Raw genomic sequence first — 19,900 nt, 5'->3', positions numbered from 1 at the left:
AGATTAAGGGATGCAACGGGGATCGATTGATGGGGAATTTAATTCTCCATCACACCCTCTGTGTTTCATTCCTTAATATTAATTAGCCAGCAAATGAATCACCTGAAAAACATTAAGAAAATGCTGAGGACGAGGAGGACACAAATTCCACTCCGAAACTATCCCTGTGACAGCGGGACTGCTACTGCCGAGTTACCGCACCGGCAGTTCGCTCAGCCGTCAGATTCGACCGTGGCGGCATCCCTCCGTGGGGGTCGAACTACTTTTGGCTTGAGGTCAGTCTAACCCCGAGATCTGAGCCTCTACTTTAGTCAATCCTCTTTGGCGGGACTGCTACTGCCGAGTTACTCACGCACCCGACTCACATTTACCGACAATTCGACCGGGTCGCCGCCTTTCCCGTGAGGTACCAACTAACATTTTTGGATTCAGTCAAACCCCCCGATCCGGGCCTTTACTCAGGTCTATCCTCTTTGTCCCCTATAATCTCTGACTCGGGAAAAAATCCTCCATGCCGGCCTTAATTGTTTTTGTATGATTTTCTTAATATGAGAAGAAAAGAAAAGTAGAATGAACAAAAACTGGGAAAATTTGGTCTAAGAAAATACTATAAAAAATATCTCAAGAGAATAAATTATAGGGGAAGTTGGGGTAAAACGGACACTTTCGATTTTTTTCAAAATGCTAATGAGGGGTTGAAATGATAAACTGTAATTTTTTTCAGTACAAAGAACAATTCTTTCCCTTTGTGATGAGCCTAAACTGAGCTCAATTGATCAATTTGTTTCTGAGTTATGAATAATTAGAAAAAGTCTAAAGTGTCCGTTTTACCCCACCCACCCCTACAGCAAAATCGAATTCTATTGACGTTTTCTGTTGATTATTTTCTATTCAATATTTCAATAGTCGGCCAAAAACTATTCACAAGTTATCAAATAGAATTTTCTAATGAATTCTCTAGGTTTTCCTATTAAATTAGTTCGTGCGTGACATCTTATTCAGTAGAGGAATTTGAAGATAAGCAAATCATTTATTGTACTATGGGCATTTGAAATTTTATGAATGAGAACAGATTATTTTTATCAGTGGTAATTTTTTTTGTAATGAGTATTGAATGATTATGGGGAAAGAATTCGAAAAAGAAAACATCGAATATGAGAGGAACCAGGGCATATAATGAAAAGGCAGCAACAGTGCGGTCACGATAGCGTTAGTGAATAGTAAAAAAACTTACCAATACTTTCAAATCCATGGTTTTTGTCACTTCCTTCAGAGTTCATGATAATCAACCTTTGATCAGTTCAGGCGAGCCTGTGTTTAAACTCTCAAAAGTTGTCTGAAAATTTAATTACCCATGAAAATTCACCTCCAACAGATGAATCCACAGAGACCTAATGAAAATTTCCACGAATTTCCCCCAGAGCCCATGGGAAACTCCCCAAAACCACAAAAATGGTGAAATTTCATACCTCAGACGATTAACCCCCTAAATTTCCAGGAACTCCTTTGATGTGTAACTGTTGACAAAGAATTCTGAACTCACGCACGTGTAGATTTGTTTGATCACCGGAATCAATCGCTAAACAGTGGTAAGAAAATGTAAGGTAAAAATTTTTTTTTTAAATAGAGTGATTCAACTTTGGCCTCGGAGTAAGCGGAGTGTGGAGTGAGTGCAGCGGACTTCACTCGCCTATTGAGGCGAGTCCCCAACGAACATGTGATTGGATGTCAGGTCAAGTTAGGTTATTTTTCCAGTCTTAACCAAAACATTGGGGTTTGCAGTGGAACGAAAATTCTCGAATTCTGTAGCATTTTCCGTGAGTTATCAACAAATTCCGTTTGTTAGTTTCCAAAAGGTCAACTTCATTGGAAAATGGAAGGGAATGATCGACAGTTGATTGTCAAAAATCTTCTTCATGTTGGAAACAAAAAAGTGGATTTTGTTCCTGGATCTAAGGTAAATTGACCTTTTTCATTCGTGAGGACACGCGTGCAAAACATTTCATAGAAAAACCTAGTGAATTTGAGAGTAAATTCTATTAGTTTGTAATCGATCCTATTGAAAAACTCATCAGCTGTATTGCACATATTTTTCTTTACCGAAAATGTCCAATTGAAACTATTATATTTTGTTTAAAAAAACAGTAGAATTCCATCTTTCTATACAACTTCTACTGAGGTATTTTCTACAGGAATTCCTCGACATGCATTTTCTCATTTTTCCGCTCTATTTTCCTTCTCTTTTCATTCATCACACAAAATTTAACAAAAAAGCTTAGAAAATTTGAGCTAAAGAATTTCTCTAGAAAGTACCTCAGTAAAAGAAGTTGTATAGAAAAATCGAATTAAGTTGATTTTTCTGATTTAAAATTTTTTTCTATAGAATATTTTTCATTGAACATTTCTATTGAAAAGAAAAGAAACGCGCAGATAAGCTGCCGATTTTTTCCGTACAAACGGCGAAAAACTAAACAAGTGGGAAATTGCTTTCATATTAATATAGTATAGTTTTTTGCTTCCTGATGGAAGCTTTGTAATCCGTCGTTTTTACGATTCTCTAATTTTGCTTGGAAATTGAAGAGTAGACCGAAGGAAATGGTAAAAGTAATAAACCACACGGTAAATCAAATATATCAAATTTTGCACGCCGTGTGTGCGTACAAAATTCTGGCAATTTTTTAAATAAATTTTGAAAGAACCAAGCAGGGGTACGAGCCCATCCGACAGAAGGCATGTGACCGTTACTTTTTGCGTTATTAGGCCTTCTCTTTTTTTCATTTCCACCAATTCCATTGGTAGTACGCTTCCGAATGGATCCGCAGCAATTCCCTGTCCTTGTGACAGGTATACGACCGTAAGCGTAAGCTATAGGATGTCTACAGGAAGATATTCAACCTTTTAATCAAATAGATTTATATAAAAGGTTAAATATCTTCGAAACTGCCCGGTCGATTGCGCCTATTCAAAATAAGAATCTTCAATATTGTAAGAGCTATAATCACACCAAATGTCAACTTGCTATTTTCATCTTTTCTCAAAATATGGTGCGTACAAGAATGAAAAAATTTGCGAAATGAAAAAATGGGACTATCTCTGAATGATTGCCTGGACGGGTAGACATATTTTGATTGATCTAGATAGTAGCCACCGAGACAAGTATTTAAAAAAAAATTGAAATCCTTCCAGTAGTTCATGAGATATTTAAAGAAATATATTTACACAAAAGGTTGAATATCTCAAGAATCGCTGGGCCAATTGCGCCCAACCACAACACCAACTTTTTCTGTTACAAAAGCTAGAAGCATACAAAATTGAAACTCACTATCTCCATTTTTCATCAAGTTATCGTGTAAACAATATTTTTCATGAAAAAACAGGAAAATGGCAATATCTTCACATTTTGTCTGAACGGATATATATACTTTGATTGATCTAGATAGAGGCCATCGAGACGAGTATTTTGAACAAAAAAATTGAAATTGGTGGAGTAGATTTTTAGATATTGAGGAAAAACGAAATTTAAAGAAGTTGTTATATCACAGGGACTACTGGCTCGATCGGGCTGAAACTGTGTACCAAAGTGAAGCTTAATCATAGCTACCATGAGCCAAAATTTCAGACTTTTATCGACAAATTTCACCGCATTTATGTTGAATTTTCTAAAAATTGATCACCAAAAACCCACGTTGTCACACACATACATACCGACATGACCCCAAAAACATAATTTCTTCACGTTTCGTAACATTCTAGACCATCTGCCATGAAAATTAGTAAATCGAAAAATCGTTCAAATACAAGGCTTCCATTCGGAAGCAATAAAGTATTTCAATGAAAAACAAGGATTTTAATGAAAAAACAGACAAACAGGCGTTGAAGCCATTTTGGCAGAAGCCATCAGACTGTTACTTTTGTGTTATAATTCTTTCTCTTTCTTTCATTTCTACCAATTTCATTGGTAGTAAGCTCCCGAATGGATCGTAGTTCGACTTTCTCTGAAAACTTGCTGTGAACGGGTAGATGTGTTTTAATTGATTAGATAGATGGCATCGAAACAAATATTGAAACGAGTAACCACAGAATGTACATATATACCCGTTCATACAAAGTTTTTGAGCTATCGCAGACAGAAAGTTTTCAGGGAAAGTCGAATATCTCGGAAACTAGTCGGTCGATTGAGCTCATTTTCAATAGAACAAAATGTCATCGTGGGGGGAAGATTCTCTCCAAATTTCAAGTTGATATATCAATTTTTGCACAAGCTAGAGTGATTACAACGATTTTTATGAAAAAACTGAAAATCTGAAATATCTCGAAAACTTTCTATGAACGGGTATGTTTGTTTTAATTGATTCAGATAGAAGGCATCGAGACGAATATGTTGAAAAAAAAAATTGAAATCGGTTGGCTAGTTTCGAAGATATTAACGAAAAACGATTTAAAAACGAATAGCTTTTTCTCAGAAAGTATTTGATCGATCAGGCTGAAATTTGGCACAGAGTTAGTCCTAGTTACGTACTATAATCTGACAAAATTTCAGATTTTTTGGAATAAGTTTAGTCAATTTATTACTCGATTTTCCAAAAAATGACCACCGGACAGGTGGCGATGGACATTGACACCGACAGACATGGTCTCCAAACTTCGTATTTTTACGTTTCAGATCATTCTACATCATTTCCAAGCAAAATTAGAAAATCGAAAAATAGAACGATTACAATGCTTCCATTCGGAAGCAAAAAATAGGACTATCTCAAGCACTTTGCATAAACAGGTATAGATGTTTTGATTGATCTAGGTAGAGGTCATCAAGATGAATATTTTGAAAAAAAAAAAAGTGGAATCGTTTGCGAAGTTTTAAAGATATTCAACATAGTAGATTTTCAGAAAAAGTTGGATATCTCCGAAACTACTGGTGCGATTGAGCCCGTCTTCAACACGAACCTTTGTTATCACAGGTGGAAGATTCTCTCCAAATTTCAAGCCGATATCTCGATTTTTGCACACGTTAGCGCGTGTATAAGGATTTTAATGAAAAACGGAAAAAGGGGAATATCTCGAAAACTTTGTATGAACGTGTATACATATTTTGATTGATCTAGATAGAAGACATCGAGACGAATATTTTGGAAAAAAAATTTGAAATCGGTCAAGTAGTTTTTGAGATATTGACCAAAATAGTTTTATACAAAAAGTTGAATATCTCTGGAACTACTCATCCGATATCGCCCAGTCACAATACGAACCTTTGGTATTATAAAAGTTACAACCCTACCAAATTTCAACCTCCTATCTCAAGTTTTTCTCAAGTTATCGCGTACACGGAATTTCGGGAAAAAATTAAAAATGGTCAATATCTCAGCCCAGTGAAGTTAGCAGACCAGGGTCGTCAGATCGAGTCGGCAAATATCTAAAAAATACGGGCTTTTTATGGGCTTTTTTCTGCAGAAAAATTAAATTTTCTCAAATATTTTGGCCAAAAAATCGATTTTTATGTTTGGGGTGTTAAGCTAGCAGACCAATGGGGTCGAATCGGAATAATTCATGCAGAATGGCATAGAATGAATTACGGGCTAATTTTCTGCACGAAAATAATTTCGTTTTTCCGGAATTTTCCCCGAATTTTCAAGGGCGTCAAATAGGGGTCAAATGAGGGTGGGGGCAAAACGGGTTCCTCGGACCCTAGCATCGCTGGACATATTTGGTGAAATATGGGTTCCTATTTGACGCCCATTCAAAATTTTCTGCAGAAAAACTGCCCATAAAAAGCCCGTATTTTTTAGATATTTGCCGACCCGATCTGATGAACTTGGTCTGCTAACTTCACGGGGTTCGATATCTCGGAAACTTTATATGAATGGGTATATATATTTTAATGGATCTAGATAGAAGACATCAAGACGAATATTTTGAAAAAAAAAATGAAATCGGTCAAGTAGTTTTGCAGATATTGACCAAAACATTTTTATACAAAAAGTTGAATATCTCTGGAACTACTGGAGCAATCGGGCTGAAACTGTGGGCCGAAGTTGAGCTCAATAGTACCTACTATGGGTCAAAATTTCAGATTTATATCAATGAATTTTCCCGTATTAATATTATATTTTCTAAAAAGTGATCACCCAAAAACCGAATCATCAGACCCGGACACAGATATTTTCTAAAAACATTTCTTCACGTTTCATATCATTCTACATCATTTCCAGGCAAAATTGGAGAATGTCAAATTCCGACGAATACAATGCTTCCATTCGGAAGCAAAAGGATTAAAGTGATAGCTAAAAATCTGAAATTTTGGCTCATAATTGGTATTACTTGGGAGCACATTTGGCCGAAATTTCAGTTTAATCCGTCCAGTAGTTTTTGAGATACACCGATTCCGAAAGTTTTTTCGTTTCTCAATATCTATAAAACTAAAAATATTCCTTATGATAATCGTTGGAAAGGTGGCGCCAGATCCCGGTCACACTGGGCTTAGGCCCTTTTAGGCGTATGACAGATATATTCGTTATGAGGAAACTAGATCTTGCACATGCGCGGATCTTCTCTGCATCAGGTTGTAACATGTGAGAGTTCACTCCACTGCGAGACGCGAGACGTGTTGTAGCCAATAAACCAGTGTTCTAATAATAAAACCCGTGTACCATTTATTGTGTCCACACCCGCCATCCAACAGGTTATGGGTCCAGAGCACGCTCCCTAGCGCAAATAAAAACTCAAGTGAGAAAGAAAAACAACAGTGATAGTGAAAAATAAGGACAAACCCTCAGGAACATAGCGCCAAGTGTCTGGTGGTCTGCGGTGGCGAGGAAAGGCGAGTGAAGGCTGAAAAGATGGAAAAGCCAGAAGGAGAGAGGCGTAAGTACGGTTGAATGTGCTATACCGGTGGTAAACATCTCCCAGACAACGAACAGGAGTTGCGTCATCGCGGGGAGATTGGCGGGAACAACGCGGACGCTGGGAGACAAGATGGTGGACAACAAACGTTGGCCAAACCATCAAACGAATATCCGGGAGAAAAATAAGAAACTTAATTAGGGAATTGAAAATCCCAAAGAAAATAAAAATAAAAATAGATTGAAATAGGTGGGAATAATATATGTTGAGGGATCAGTTCGGAGAGTTGTAACATAGTGAGGGACGCGTCCAATACATAGAGAATCGGTGAGAGAAGCGTCCAAGTATGGAGAATCGGTGAGGGACGCGAACAGTATAGAGAGTCGGTTAACGTGGTGGGTGCACGCGCAGCATTGGTGAGGATAGTGACCAGGAGTGGCTGTAGTTAAGCGAATGATAAGATGGCGAGATGTAGAAAAGAGAAGGGGTTACGTGGCTCTCCACCAGCGCGCGCGCAGCGCAATTCCGGCCGACGGCAAAACTAAATTCAAATTTGAAATTGATGTGAAATACAAATAAGGCGAGAGTGCACAAAAATAAAAACAAGCCCAAATTAGCAAACTAATAAATAAATTACCATAGGTGACGACTTGTGGGAGCTGTGGAGACAATTAACGTTCCTCTTTGGATTTGATGAACTCCATAAAGGAGAGGACGTCGTCTTCAAGTTAGTAGAGGAGACATTAATACGAACAGACACAATTAGGTGTTATAAGTTTGATGAGTTCAGATGAATTAAAAAGGAGAGTTACGATGAAAAATGCATGCGATCAAAGTGCCTGTGAGGATATTAGCTAGCAAATATAATCACAAATTAACCAAGCACTGAAAATGATCAAATAAAACAAAAATACTAGTTAAAAATTCAGAATAAAATCTGAAATTTGGTTGCTTCAAAGGGGTGATCAGTGGAAGCGTGCTTGTATTCAGTGCGTGGAAATTGATCAGCTCTGTCGGGCATAGAGGGCATATTGTGTTCATATCTCGTCTGTGTCTGACTGCCTTAAAGCTGACTATACTTGTATTCGGTTAGTCGGTGAAAGGGTACAATATACAAATGACAATACTAATATTCAAAGATTCTATTTATCACAACAGCCAAAAGCATGATGACAGAGAACCAGTGGAGACTACTGGTGGAGTGGCATGAGTAAAAGCTCCTCGCCAATAAGCCTCCCATCATACCCACAATTTATGAGGAGCAACCACCAATTACTGCCGAGGTGAGTGAGATGAGCAAAGGTGAGGAGAGCGACGGTGAGAACGGGGAGGACGGTGAGAACGGAGAGGAGGGTGAGGAAAGTAAAGGTACGTCGGCCGAACAAAGTGCGGGACAAGCGGCAGTAATTGAGGCTCTCAAAGCAAGTAACAGTAAACCCCAGATTACAAAAATCGAGTACGTGCAACCTAAAGTTGAAATAAGGTCCATGTTACAAAACTACCCGACAAATCCAATGAAATACCACGCGAACAAACCAAGAACTGAAATTCCAGTGGAAGGCAGACTTGAATCGGTGTGCTCGAAACTTGATGCTGTGACCAGCACACTCGTGAAGGTTTTGAATATTCAGACCAACACTAGTGGCTGGATACTAGACAGCATCAAAGAAATGAGAAAAGAGATTAGCAAGATGAGGAACGGCCGGGATGACAGGCTCTCCCGTATTGATTACAGGACGGAGAGACCGCTGAGGAGGGCTGGAACTGAGGACCCCGGTAAAAAGGTGAGAAATGGGTCAGATTTACTAGAGGGTGGCCATAATTTAGATGAAAATGAGGAATTAGAGGCGAGAATTGAACACCTTGTCAAAAGACAATGGGAAAATCTGAGGCGAGAAGAAAAGAGTCAAAGTGGTGGAAACACTGAAAATAGCACTGCTAAAGAAGTTGTTGAAGCCATAAAACTGGAGATCCTTAACAAAGGAACCTCAGTTAAAAGAGACTATAAATTGGATAGTAGCACAAGATTCGAACATTTCTATGACTATTTCAAGTCAGAAGTGAGATCTCACAAACTTTTGCATGTCTTGGATAGTAGCATAGAATTCAGAGGAGATCAGAAGACTTTAGATGAGTATAAATTCAAGGTGAGAGATATTCTAATCAATCACATCGATAAAAACTATCACTCTAAAGTAGTATTACTAGAAGATCCAGTAGCTATTTTAAATAAACTCAAAGAGATACAAAGATACGAAACTAATGTATCTTCATTTACGGTGAGAAAAGAAATCTCCAATATGCAGTATGTGATTGGAAAAATGACAGCAGTTGAGTTTTGTGAGAAATTTGAAGAGGCAATTCGAACATATGAAAACTCCTCCGATGCAACCCCTCCATGCGATGAGGAAAAGAGGGACGCGTTTAATAATGCCATCATGGGATCTGTACCTATGGTACATTTCCTACAATCCTCAGCCAAACTCAAAGGTGAGCAGCCCCCCACTTATGAACAATAGAAACTTGTAGTTATGCAGGAAGAAGCGTCGAGGAAGCAGTCTGGCGAGGGGAGTGGTGAGGTGATAGCCGCTAACCTCACCGGATTCAAAGAACGGTGTTTTGAATGCCGTGACCCGTCACCTCGGCCGAAAGTGCCCGGGCAAGGGTAAGGGCAAACTGTGTTACAGTTGTAAAGGCTACGGATACATAACTAAGGATTGCCCAAACCCAGGTGAGACAAACAACAAGCCAAAAGTTAACATAAGACACCAATTCACGGGGAANTAAAAGAACTAGAAGGCGTGAATTTCGATGAGTCATTAATGAAGTGTGAAGTGTGTTTAGCTTCTAAATTTAACAGNCTCGCTAAAAGGGGGAAATACTATAACCTGAAGGGCAAAGGAGACAACAAGTNCTAAGGATTGCCCAAACCCAGGTGAGACAAACAACAAGCCAAAAGTTAACATAAGACACCAATTCACGGGGAAATAGTTTTCGTAGATTTGGGCGTGGTGGTGGGTCATTGAAGAGAAGGTCAGAGGGTTTAGGTGCGAATGACCCAAAACTCGCTAAAAGGGGGAAATACTATAACCTGAAGGGCAAAGGAGACAACAAGTACTCGAAGCCCAAGACCAGTACAAAGTCTAATAAGGAGGATTCAAGCAAAACCTCAGGAGGAGACAACAAAGAGAAGGGTGAATTAGATTCGAATGAGACAGGAGAGTGCATGGAAGTGGATGATGAGCTTTGTGAAGGTCAGGCATTGCACGTGGGTGTTTGTTTCGACAAAGACAAATTTATTACTGAATTCATAGCAGATTCTGGTGCTACGGAGCACTTAACAAATTCGAAACTAATTTTCAAGTCCCTCGACGAACAAAGTAAAGGCGCGATCAAATGCGCGAATAAAAATAAACAAGTGGATTTGAGAACGGAGGGAGTAGGTCAGGTAGAATTGTTGAACGGTGAGAAATTTGAAGTAGATAAGGTAATATTTGCTGAGGCCCTTCAGGCTAACTTACTGTCTCTAAGACGATTCGCAGAAATGAGTCTTGCGATATATCTAGATGACCAGAAAATAGATACCTTCAATCCAGAATCAAATGAGTCATTTATCTCAGGCGTGTATAGAAAATCGTATTGGATAGTAGATTTAGAAGTAAACAAGTACAGTCCATTCAACAGGAAACTACAGAAAAGTACAACTAGACGAGTTATAGCCAATATGGAAGGTGGTGAAATAGAGGTGAGAAGACACATGACGCGAAGTGTCACAGCCAAACAGAATGAGGTTTCGGCTATGGAAACTCCAATTGAGAGTAACGAACGGATTGAAGAAGGGTCTACAGAGGAGAAATAATGAGCAATCCGAAGTCGGGCGAGATGACAAACCGGATAGTAAAGGAACCCCTAAACCGATTCTAAATCAATTCGAATAATCCAATTTTGATTATTCAATTTGGGATAGAAAGATTGATAAGGTAGACAAGGCACAAATAGATGAGAGCGGTGAGGTTTTTGATCTGTTTGGAGTTGAGAAAAATAAAATTTAGGGTAATAGTCAAGCCATGCTATGACATGCTAGGTTCGGTCATGCATCGATAACATATCTCAAAGCTTTACAATCAAAATTCCCGGACATAAAAGAACTAGAAGGCGTGAATTTCGATGAGTCATTAATGAAGTGTGAAGTGTGTTTAGCTTCTAAATTTAACAGACTGCCATTTCCTAATGTGAGAAGGCGAGCAGCAGAACCCTTGCAGATAATACACTCTGATGTAATGGGACCAATATCTCCGAGCTCATATCCAAAGGGATACAGGTACATATCTGTGTTCATTGACGATAAATCGAGATTTGCAATGGCATACCCGATAAAGACTAAAAGTGAAACGGGTCACTGCTTTGAAATGTTTATTAGAAGTNTAGGGTAATAGTCAAGCCATGCTATGACATGCTAGGTTCGGTCATGCATCGATAACATATCTCAAAGCTTTACAATCAAAATTCCCGGACATAAAAGAACTAGAAGGCGTGAATTTCGATGAGTCATTAATGAAGTGTGAAGTGTGTTTAGCTTCTAAATTTAACAGACTGCCATTTCCTAATGTGAGAAGGCGAGCAGCAGAACCCTTGCAGATAATACACTCTGATGTAATGGGACCAATATCTCCGAGCTCATATCCAAAGGGATACAGGTACATATCTGTGTTCATTGACGATAAATCGAGATTTGCAATGGCATACCCGATAAAGACTAAAAGTGAAACGGGTCACTGCTTTGAAATGTTTATTAGAAGTGGCAGTAATCTGTTGGGTTACGACGCGAAGGTGTGCTACCTTGGATCAGATCAAGGTACGGAATTTACTGGGGGACATACAGTTGAGGTATTGAAAAAGTTAGGCGCGGAACTACAACTGGCAAGTCCTGATACTCCAGAACACAATAGAGTCGCTGAACGATACAACCAGACAATCCAGAAAAAGGTGCATGCCTACATGTTCGACGTGAAATTGCCGGAGAATATGTGGGATCTGGCTCTGTCTGCCGCTGTATATACGTTCAATCGAACTCATAAATCTAATGAGATGAGAACTCCACTGAAAGAGTTTGTGCCGGGACACAGCTTTGATGTGAATCAGATTAAGAGATTTGGAAGCCTAGCGTACATGAAAGTACAGAGAAAGGTAGGACCGAAATTCAGGGCAGAAGGTGCGAGAGGTATTCTGGTTGGATACACTCCAACAGGATACATACTACTAAAACCAGAAGAAGGAAAGTTCTACGAAAGTAGAAACGTAAGATTTAACGAGAAACAGGTCTATGGTGATAGGTACAAGAAAGGTGAGATTAAGAACGTTCCAGAAGTTCAAGAAGTGACAAACAAAGACAAATGGTTTGTAGAATTTGAAAAAGACGTGAACGATTTGAATGAAACGTCCAAATCGGAGGGAGTGACGAAGAGAAAGAGGGGCAGACCAAGGAAGGAAACCCCAAGTCTTAAGCTATGCAAACCTGCAGGTGCGAGCTTGAAAGCCGGAGTATTTCTGGCTTGTTTGTTACAAGGTGAGAATGGACTGAATCTGCACGAGTCTACTGATTAGGTTTACCATGCTCTTCTTGCCAGTATTAATTCAGATCCAATTAACTACAAAGACGCGATGCAAAGAAAACATAAGAGCACTTGGACACTGGCAGTAGAATAAGAGCTTAAATCGATGAGTAAAAATAAAAAATGCTGACAGGTGTAGACCGACCGATTAGTAATCAAAATGGACAGAAGGCTAACATAATTGACTCTAGGTGGGTATTTAAACGCAAGATAGAAGCGAACGGTGAGACGCGATACAAGGCGTGACTGATTATACGGGGCTTTAAAGATCGAAATGTTTACGAATTGAGAGAAACATATGCCCCGGTATCGCGAATGCACTTGGTTAGGGCCGTATTTGCTATTATTAACAAATACAACTTAGACACCTGCCAATCAGATGTGAAAACGACATTTCTCAATGGTGAGATAGATGAGGAAATCTACATGGAGATCCCAGTGGGGACTCATCACTCAGATCAGAAGAGAGAGACCAAGGTGTGCAAATTAGAGAAATCTCTCTATGAACTTCGAATAAGTCCAAAACGGTGGAATGAGAAATTCACTGAAGTGGCACTCAGTGTGGGCCTCGTGAACTCTGATCTTGAGCCGTGTTTGTTTACTTGGAGCAGTGAGGAAAAATTTCTAATTCTACTATTATACGTAGATGATATAATTATGGCGAGTAACGATAAAGATAAATTAGATGAGGTTATAATTAAACTGAGTTCTGAGTTTGAAATGACAGTAATGGGCGAGCCAAAAGAGTTTCTGAACATTTCAATAAGACGAGATAGAGAGAATCGTATATTAAAAATGAGTCACGAAAAATGTATTAAAAAGATACTAACCAAATACGGTTTCGAGAACTCACATCCTCAAAGAACTCCAATGCTCACTACACAGGCCTCCATCCACGAGCGAAAAATTAGAGAGTTGGACACTAATGGTGAGTTTTATAGTACGGCCGATGACAAATTGAACTGTCCTTATAGAGAAGTAGTGAGTAGCTTGTTGTACCTAGCGGGGACTGCTAGACCTGATATTGCTTACGCGGTCAACATTCTGAGTAAACACCAGGTGAGTCCAATAAATGAGGATTGGAAAATGGTGAAGAGAGTACTGAGGTACTTGAGAGGAACCACTGACTTAAGGTTGAGGTATACAGGTGAGACAGGTGAGATTGAGGCATACTCAGACGCTAGCTTTGCAGATTGCAAAGGCTCATTGACCATGTCTGGATATGTGATTCAACTGTTTGATGATTCGATTATCTGGAGAACTCACAAACTGTCCTATGTGGTTCTCTCTACGTGTCAAGGCGAGTATGTTGCGATGAGTGAGGCGAGTCAAGAGATGTTGTCGATATACAACTTCTTGAGACTGATTTTTCTACCCCCGTTGCCAATAACCTTGTGGTGCGATAATAAGGCGGCAATGTATAGTGCTGAGACGAGTGGGGGAAATAAATTAAGACATATAAATGATATCAAAGCTCATCATATCAAGGAATGTATTAAGCTCAATCTAATCAAAGCAAACTGGATAAGTTCGAGGGATCAATTAGCTGACGTATTCACCAAACCTCTGGTGTTTGAACTATACAAACGTCAAGTTAACAAAATAATGAATTTAAATATTTAATAATTGTTTTGTTGTCTGTTTAGGAAAGAAGAGTTTAAATTGAAGCGAGACCGAGGTCAGTTATGGCGAGAGGACTCGGAAGCGATCGGGAGGGAGTGTTGGAAAGGTGGCGCCAGCTCCCTGTCCCACTGGGCTTAGGCCCTTGCGTATGACATATATATTCGTTATGAGGAAACTAGATCTTGCACATGCGCGGATCTCCTCTATCAGGTTGTAACATGTGAGAGTTCACTCTACTGCGAGACGTGAGACGTGTTGTAGCCAATAAACCAGTGTTCTAATAATAAAACCCGTGTACCATTGATTGTGTCCACACCCGCCATCCAACAATAATATTCATCGAATTAGACAACAACATACCTCGCTAACTATTGCGAGTTGCCCAGTAATTGACATGTTTCATTTTTATGAGAAAATTGATGTGAACAATTGAACATGATGTGAACATGATAACGCTTGAAAAATTTGAGATAGGAAGTTGAAATTTGGAAAGATTTTAGCTCTTACGGTATTACAGGCTGGGATTTCAGATGGGCGAAATGGAATGAGTAGTTTTATAGATAATCAATTTTTCGTATAAAACTGTGTTGTATAATCTAATCTCAAAAACTACTCATCCGATTTCAATTTTTGTCCCCAAAATATTCGTCTTGATTTTTCCTATCTAGTTCTTTTAAAATATTGTTGAGTTACACGCGATGAATCAAATAAAGAGTTTATTAAATAAGTTTGGAGCGGAAACAATAGTAAAAGATAGAATAAAATGAAATGACACGGCCGCGGACTCTAGATCAAGATCAAAAGAATAAAGGGAAAAAAAGAGACTATCATACATGAAGGTGGTTGAGAGGAAGGAAAAGGGCAAATACGTAACACTACTCCTTCTCTTGAAAAGTTGTCGCCCCGACAACAACGCGCCTGTTAAAGGCAGTTGTAGTACGATTTCAATTAGTCACTAACTGAAATAATACTCCAATTATCTGGGGCCTTTAACTCAACTCTTTTCCAAAAACCCAAATAGAAAACCACAAAAAGAGAGAAGGTTTGACTCGAAATAGTTAAATTGATCTTGAAGTTTTCTTCTCTCTTCTGAGATGATGTGCCGAAGTCCACAAGTCCAGTAGTAGTGTCTCAAGGTTCCTAGAAACGAATGAAAGGCAGTTGAGGACTCCAACTAGGAAAAGAAAGGTTCGGATCGACAGACTTTAATTGTTCAAACGGATATTGGAAAAGGGGAAAACAAGCAATTGTCAATCCAAATATTCGCATCACGTATTAATTGTTGACATGTATTCTATGGTAACACAATGTCATTGTTCATCTTCCCGGGAATAAACAATTGAAAATAATAAACATTCTGAAGTCACTTGTGGCCATCAACTGAAATCAGGATTATTGTAATGATGCAAATATCTGGACAAAGTAATTACTCATAAAACGGAGCAAGCCGGTTCACATGAACGACCTTCAAATTGGAATGGGTGGATTTTTGGATTCGATAAACTACTTCGTTTAATTTTTCCTTGATTATAAATGGACCATCCCAGTCCCTTTGTAGCTTAAAGCATTTCGCTTTGATTCTCCTAGGATTGAAAAACCATACTTTTTGTCCTGGAATAAAGGACAACATATGGGTTTTTAAATCAAATCGTGATTGCATCTGATCACTTTTAAATTTACAATGATTGCGAGTCTCATTATGAATTAAATCTAATCGATCCCTCAATTCGATTACGTAATCTGGGAGATTGTTATAATCATTATGAGGTGGAATTCCTCGAACCAAATCCAATGGGCTCCTGAGCTTGCGCCCCATCATCAACATGGCAGGGGAGAATTGATTAGAATCGTGTTTGGAGGAATGATAGGCTAATAGGAAAAATGGGATCCACTTGTCCCAATCTCTTTGAGTGAAATTTACATATTTTGTTAAATAAGTAACTAAAGTCCTATTAAGTCGTTCCAGCAAACCATTTGATTGAGGATGAAGAGGAGTTGTTCTAGTTTTATGGATTCCTAATAGGTCCATAATCTCCTTGAACAAGGACGATTGGAAATTGCGGCCCTGATGCGAGTGTATTTCGAGGGGAACACCAAAACGAGAAATGACTTCACGGATCAAAGCTTCTGCGACGGTTGAGTCTTATGGTCTGGAATTAGAATTGCTCCAGGCCATCTAGAGAAATAATGTGTAATTACAAGAATGCAGCGATTTCCAGAGGAAGATTTAGGAAATGGTCCTAAAATATCCACTGCAATTCTTTCGAAAGGGAAGCCAACATTGTAAATTTGGAGTTCTCCATTGGTTTTCAAATAAGGACCTGCTTTAGCAAAACAAATCCGACATTTTTTACACCAATTCACCACATCAAATTTACAAGTTGCCCAATAGAATCTCTCGGATTTTATTCAAGGTTTTATTGATTCCAAAATGACCACCAGCAGGAGAGTGATGTGCGATGGAAAGAATTTTCGAAGTTGTATCTTTGAGGACTATGACCTGAAAAACTGATTTTGTTTTATCTGGTGACTCCCAGCGAGGAAAAAGGATATTGTTTCCAATTACAAGAGAATCTCAATGTAGTAGGTCAATTTTAAATTCAGATCCGAGATGGGAAATTTCGGACCAATCCGGTCGATACTTTTTTTTTCAAAAAGTGGATAATGACTTTAAGAGTTATATCGGCCTTCTGTAATTGAACCCAATCAAATTCGTCATCTATCAAACATTGAGATTGAAAAACCGATTTTTGCGCAAAATTCTCATGGAAATTAGCTTTTTCACAGCATTTACATGAACACGGACGTCGTGAAAGAGCATCAGCATTGCCGTGTAAATGTCCAGGGCGATGAACGATGTCGAAATCATAATTGTGTGACGACACGGGTCGTCAACCCGTAATTGATTTTTTGATTGTATAAAAAATTTGTTTATTTTCATTTTTCAATGAATAATGAGACCTAAGGCAAAATTGTTAAAAATTAGCCTCTAGGAGACTTCTCTCATCCATGAGAATCGGGAAAGGAAATACTCCAAACCTTTCCCAATTCTAATACTATTTGTCATCTTCGACAGTCATAACTCCACGACAACGGGTTGAGTCGAGAAGAGGAGGTCCTGAGAAAAATCTCTTGGGATCAAACAACATCCAGACCATCCCATTCAGGCCATTGGAAAGGAGGATTGGACGATGGCGTCCCTCTACGAAGCCCGTGCTTTTTAAATGGGAGCAGAAGATGTCTTCAACCGAGGATCCATTGCCATCAACCACCGAACAACTACGGTCCAGGGTACCCTGACGCGAGGAACGACCGGAGGGGGAAGCTCCTCCTCGTCTGACGAGCAAAACCTAGATGAAGTCAGCGAGGGATGCTCGAATGTGAATAATATTCTAACGTTGGGGATAATTCACGACATTTAATCTAAAATAATTTTAAAATATCGAGAATATTGATTTATATCCATTTAGAAGTTTTTGAGCAATAATTTTCAGCTATAATAACCCAAGACCTTCAAAATTATCGGATATTTCCCGAATGTCTTGTTGCATAGCAACGAGAGGGATCAGTTTTGCAGGTTTTACTGCCAAGCTGATCCCGATCGTTGATATGCAGGACAACTTGAGGGGAATATCCGATGACCTTTGAAGGTCGAGGGGTATTCGGAGGACAATTTCTTCAATTCCGATTTTGGCCGATCAGGGTGCAGTGTTCGGGGTTACGGGACACATCTCACCAAAATGTGAGGAATATCTATCAAATTCGTAGAAAACAATTGACAGGCTACAGGGAAATTATCAGTCTGATAATTTCCCCAGCTGCAGGGAAATTATCTGTGTGAAACGCGTCACGCGACTCCGAATATTGCACTCTAATTGGTCAAAATCAGAATTGAGGAAATTGTCATGTAAATTAGTTGCGTAGAATATTCTAGCGTTTAATACTTCTGTTAGAACTTCGATATCCAATCAAATTCCGTGTCTTATGAATTTGGGGGGAGGTTCCTCCCCCAAAACAAGATCAAATAGGCATATCGGTTGAACCGGCCCAAGCTTAAGTAGAGTCGTCTCCTAGCCAGCGCGAGATGTAGACGCAAAATTGTATTGTCTGCCAGATTGGCATTTATTTTATTTATTTCGAGTTAAATTTATTAATTTTTATTATGGAGGTTGCTGTCTATCCTGGAGCAGGTGATTTCTCACAAATCGACAGGTGGGCAGAGCCGAATTGTTATTCAATTTGAGTGAAATTGTAAAATTGTAGCCTTTGTCTTGGCTATTCTTCTGAAAGCGTTGTTGCGATCTCTGGGTTATGGAATGGGCGAAAATCAGTGACAAAACGTGACCCCAAAGACTGTCCTGACCGTGACCAATTACAACGGGTAGAGACCGGGAGAAAGGATGGGATCGGATTGCATGGGATAAAGCACTAAGGTGCACTATGGTGGATTGCGCGAGAGTCAGAAATGGAGATCACGTAAAGAGGAAGAACCCCTTCTAATGCCATAAAGAAATGTTTTTATTAGTGATAAAAAAGAGGCTGTCTACAATGATCCCAAGATAAAACCTCACAGAGGAGAATTTTGGAGAATTAGAATTGGAAAGGAATGAAAAGAAAAAGAAAAAATTAGTAGATAACGAATTAGCATTAACTTACAGCTGTTGATTAAGTAAAATTGGGGTGGGTGTGATCACTCAGTCGCGGTAATGTTGCACTCTAAAGACCCTTACTAGCAGAAAGAAGAGCTGCTTTTGATGACCAGTAGTATTGATGGGTGACTCTCTGTGACGATCCGATGATTTACGACGGCAGTTTCACTTGTCCGGTGATAAGACGGGTAAGACGGAGATTCGACTACCTGGGGCTGCACGAAAGAATGACTCCAGGTGGCCACTTGAACGATGAGACCACAATACGTCGTTGAGGCGAGTATCTGCAGCTCCGTGACGAATACTGCCCTCAAGATAGTGGGTGGAGAAATTAGTGGAGATGAGTCGACTAATCGGCTGGGTCCAAAATAGTGCAGTCGAAATATGCAGATTTCTAATAATCACTGTCCGTGATTTGAGCGAGACCAAGAACTGATTGGGATAGCTGGACTTGGCAATTGACTCTCTGTGACTCGTTCTTAGTAATTGGCCCTTGCAACTGCGACTGTCTACTGACTGATTGCTGACTAACTGGCCGACTAACTGGTAACTGCCCTACTAAGTTTTTTTTGAAGATTTACGCATTTTTCGACCAATTCATGGGTATTTTCAGGTTAATTGAGAAATTCGATCAATACGGTACACTAGACGATAGGAGGCATGAGAATCCTGGCCCTTCACCTACTGTAACCACAGATGAGGTTATCCGCACAACTGAAGAACATTTCAAAAAATATCCAAATGATACTCTTCGGAAGGCTTGCCAAACCTTGAAAGTCTCGAGAACTTCACTTCACCGTATCTTAAAAGTGTTTTTAAACTTCCATCCCTACAAAATTTCTGTATATCAATTTTTAACTGAAGAAGCGATGGTTCGTCGTGTGGAATTTTGCCAAGAACTTTACAATCTTTTTGAATCCAAGGGGATGAAGGCACAGAATATCATCTTCTCTGACGAAGCACATTTCTACTTGGGTGGCTTGGTAAATAAACAAAATTTTCGCTTTTGGGGGACTGAGTCACCTCACGTCGTTGAAACCAAGTCCTCACACCCGAAAAAAGTTACTGCATGGGCGGCAGTTACCATAAAGGGTGTTTTCCTTGAATTCCTCGAGAGTCGGACAATTAATGCTGACATTTACTGTGAGTTCTTGAAAAAGAACTTCTTTCCTTGGGCAC

At 39.3% G+C, this 19,900-nt stretch overlaps 1 protein-coding gene across 1 annotated transcript in view; it reads left to right on the top strand.

The window, feature by feature from the left end:
* Positions 1 to 1,760: 1,760 nt before the first annotated feature.
* The window catches only part of LOC107045101 (AH receptor-interacting protein), a gene marked incomplete at its 3' end in the record, with an annotated part of 58,832 nt that continues 40,692 nt past the window's right edge, over positions 1,761 to 19,900 (top strand). Inside the window, 1 exon segment of the mRNA XM_015267235.1 lies at positions 1,761 to 1,957. Within this exon segment, the coding sequence (XP_015122721.1) occupies positions 1,874 to 1,957 (84 nt within the window).

Source organism: Diachasma alloeum, unplaced genomic scaffold (genome assembly GCF_001412515.2).
Source record: "Diachasma alloeum isolate Michigan unplaced genomic scaffold, Dall2.0 Dall_scaffold_00876, whole genome shotgun sequence".
Taxonomy (NCBI): Eukaryota; Metazoa; Arthropoda; class Insecta; order Hymenoptera; family Braconidae; genus Diachasma; species Diachasma alloeum.
The sequence above is the reverse complement of the archived record's forward strand: the minus strand, read 5'-3'. Positions and strand labels throughout refer to the sequence as shown.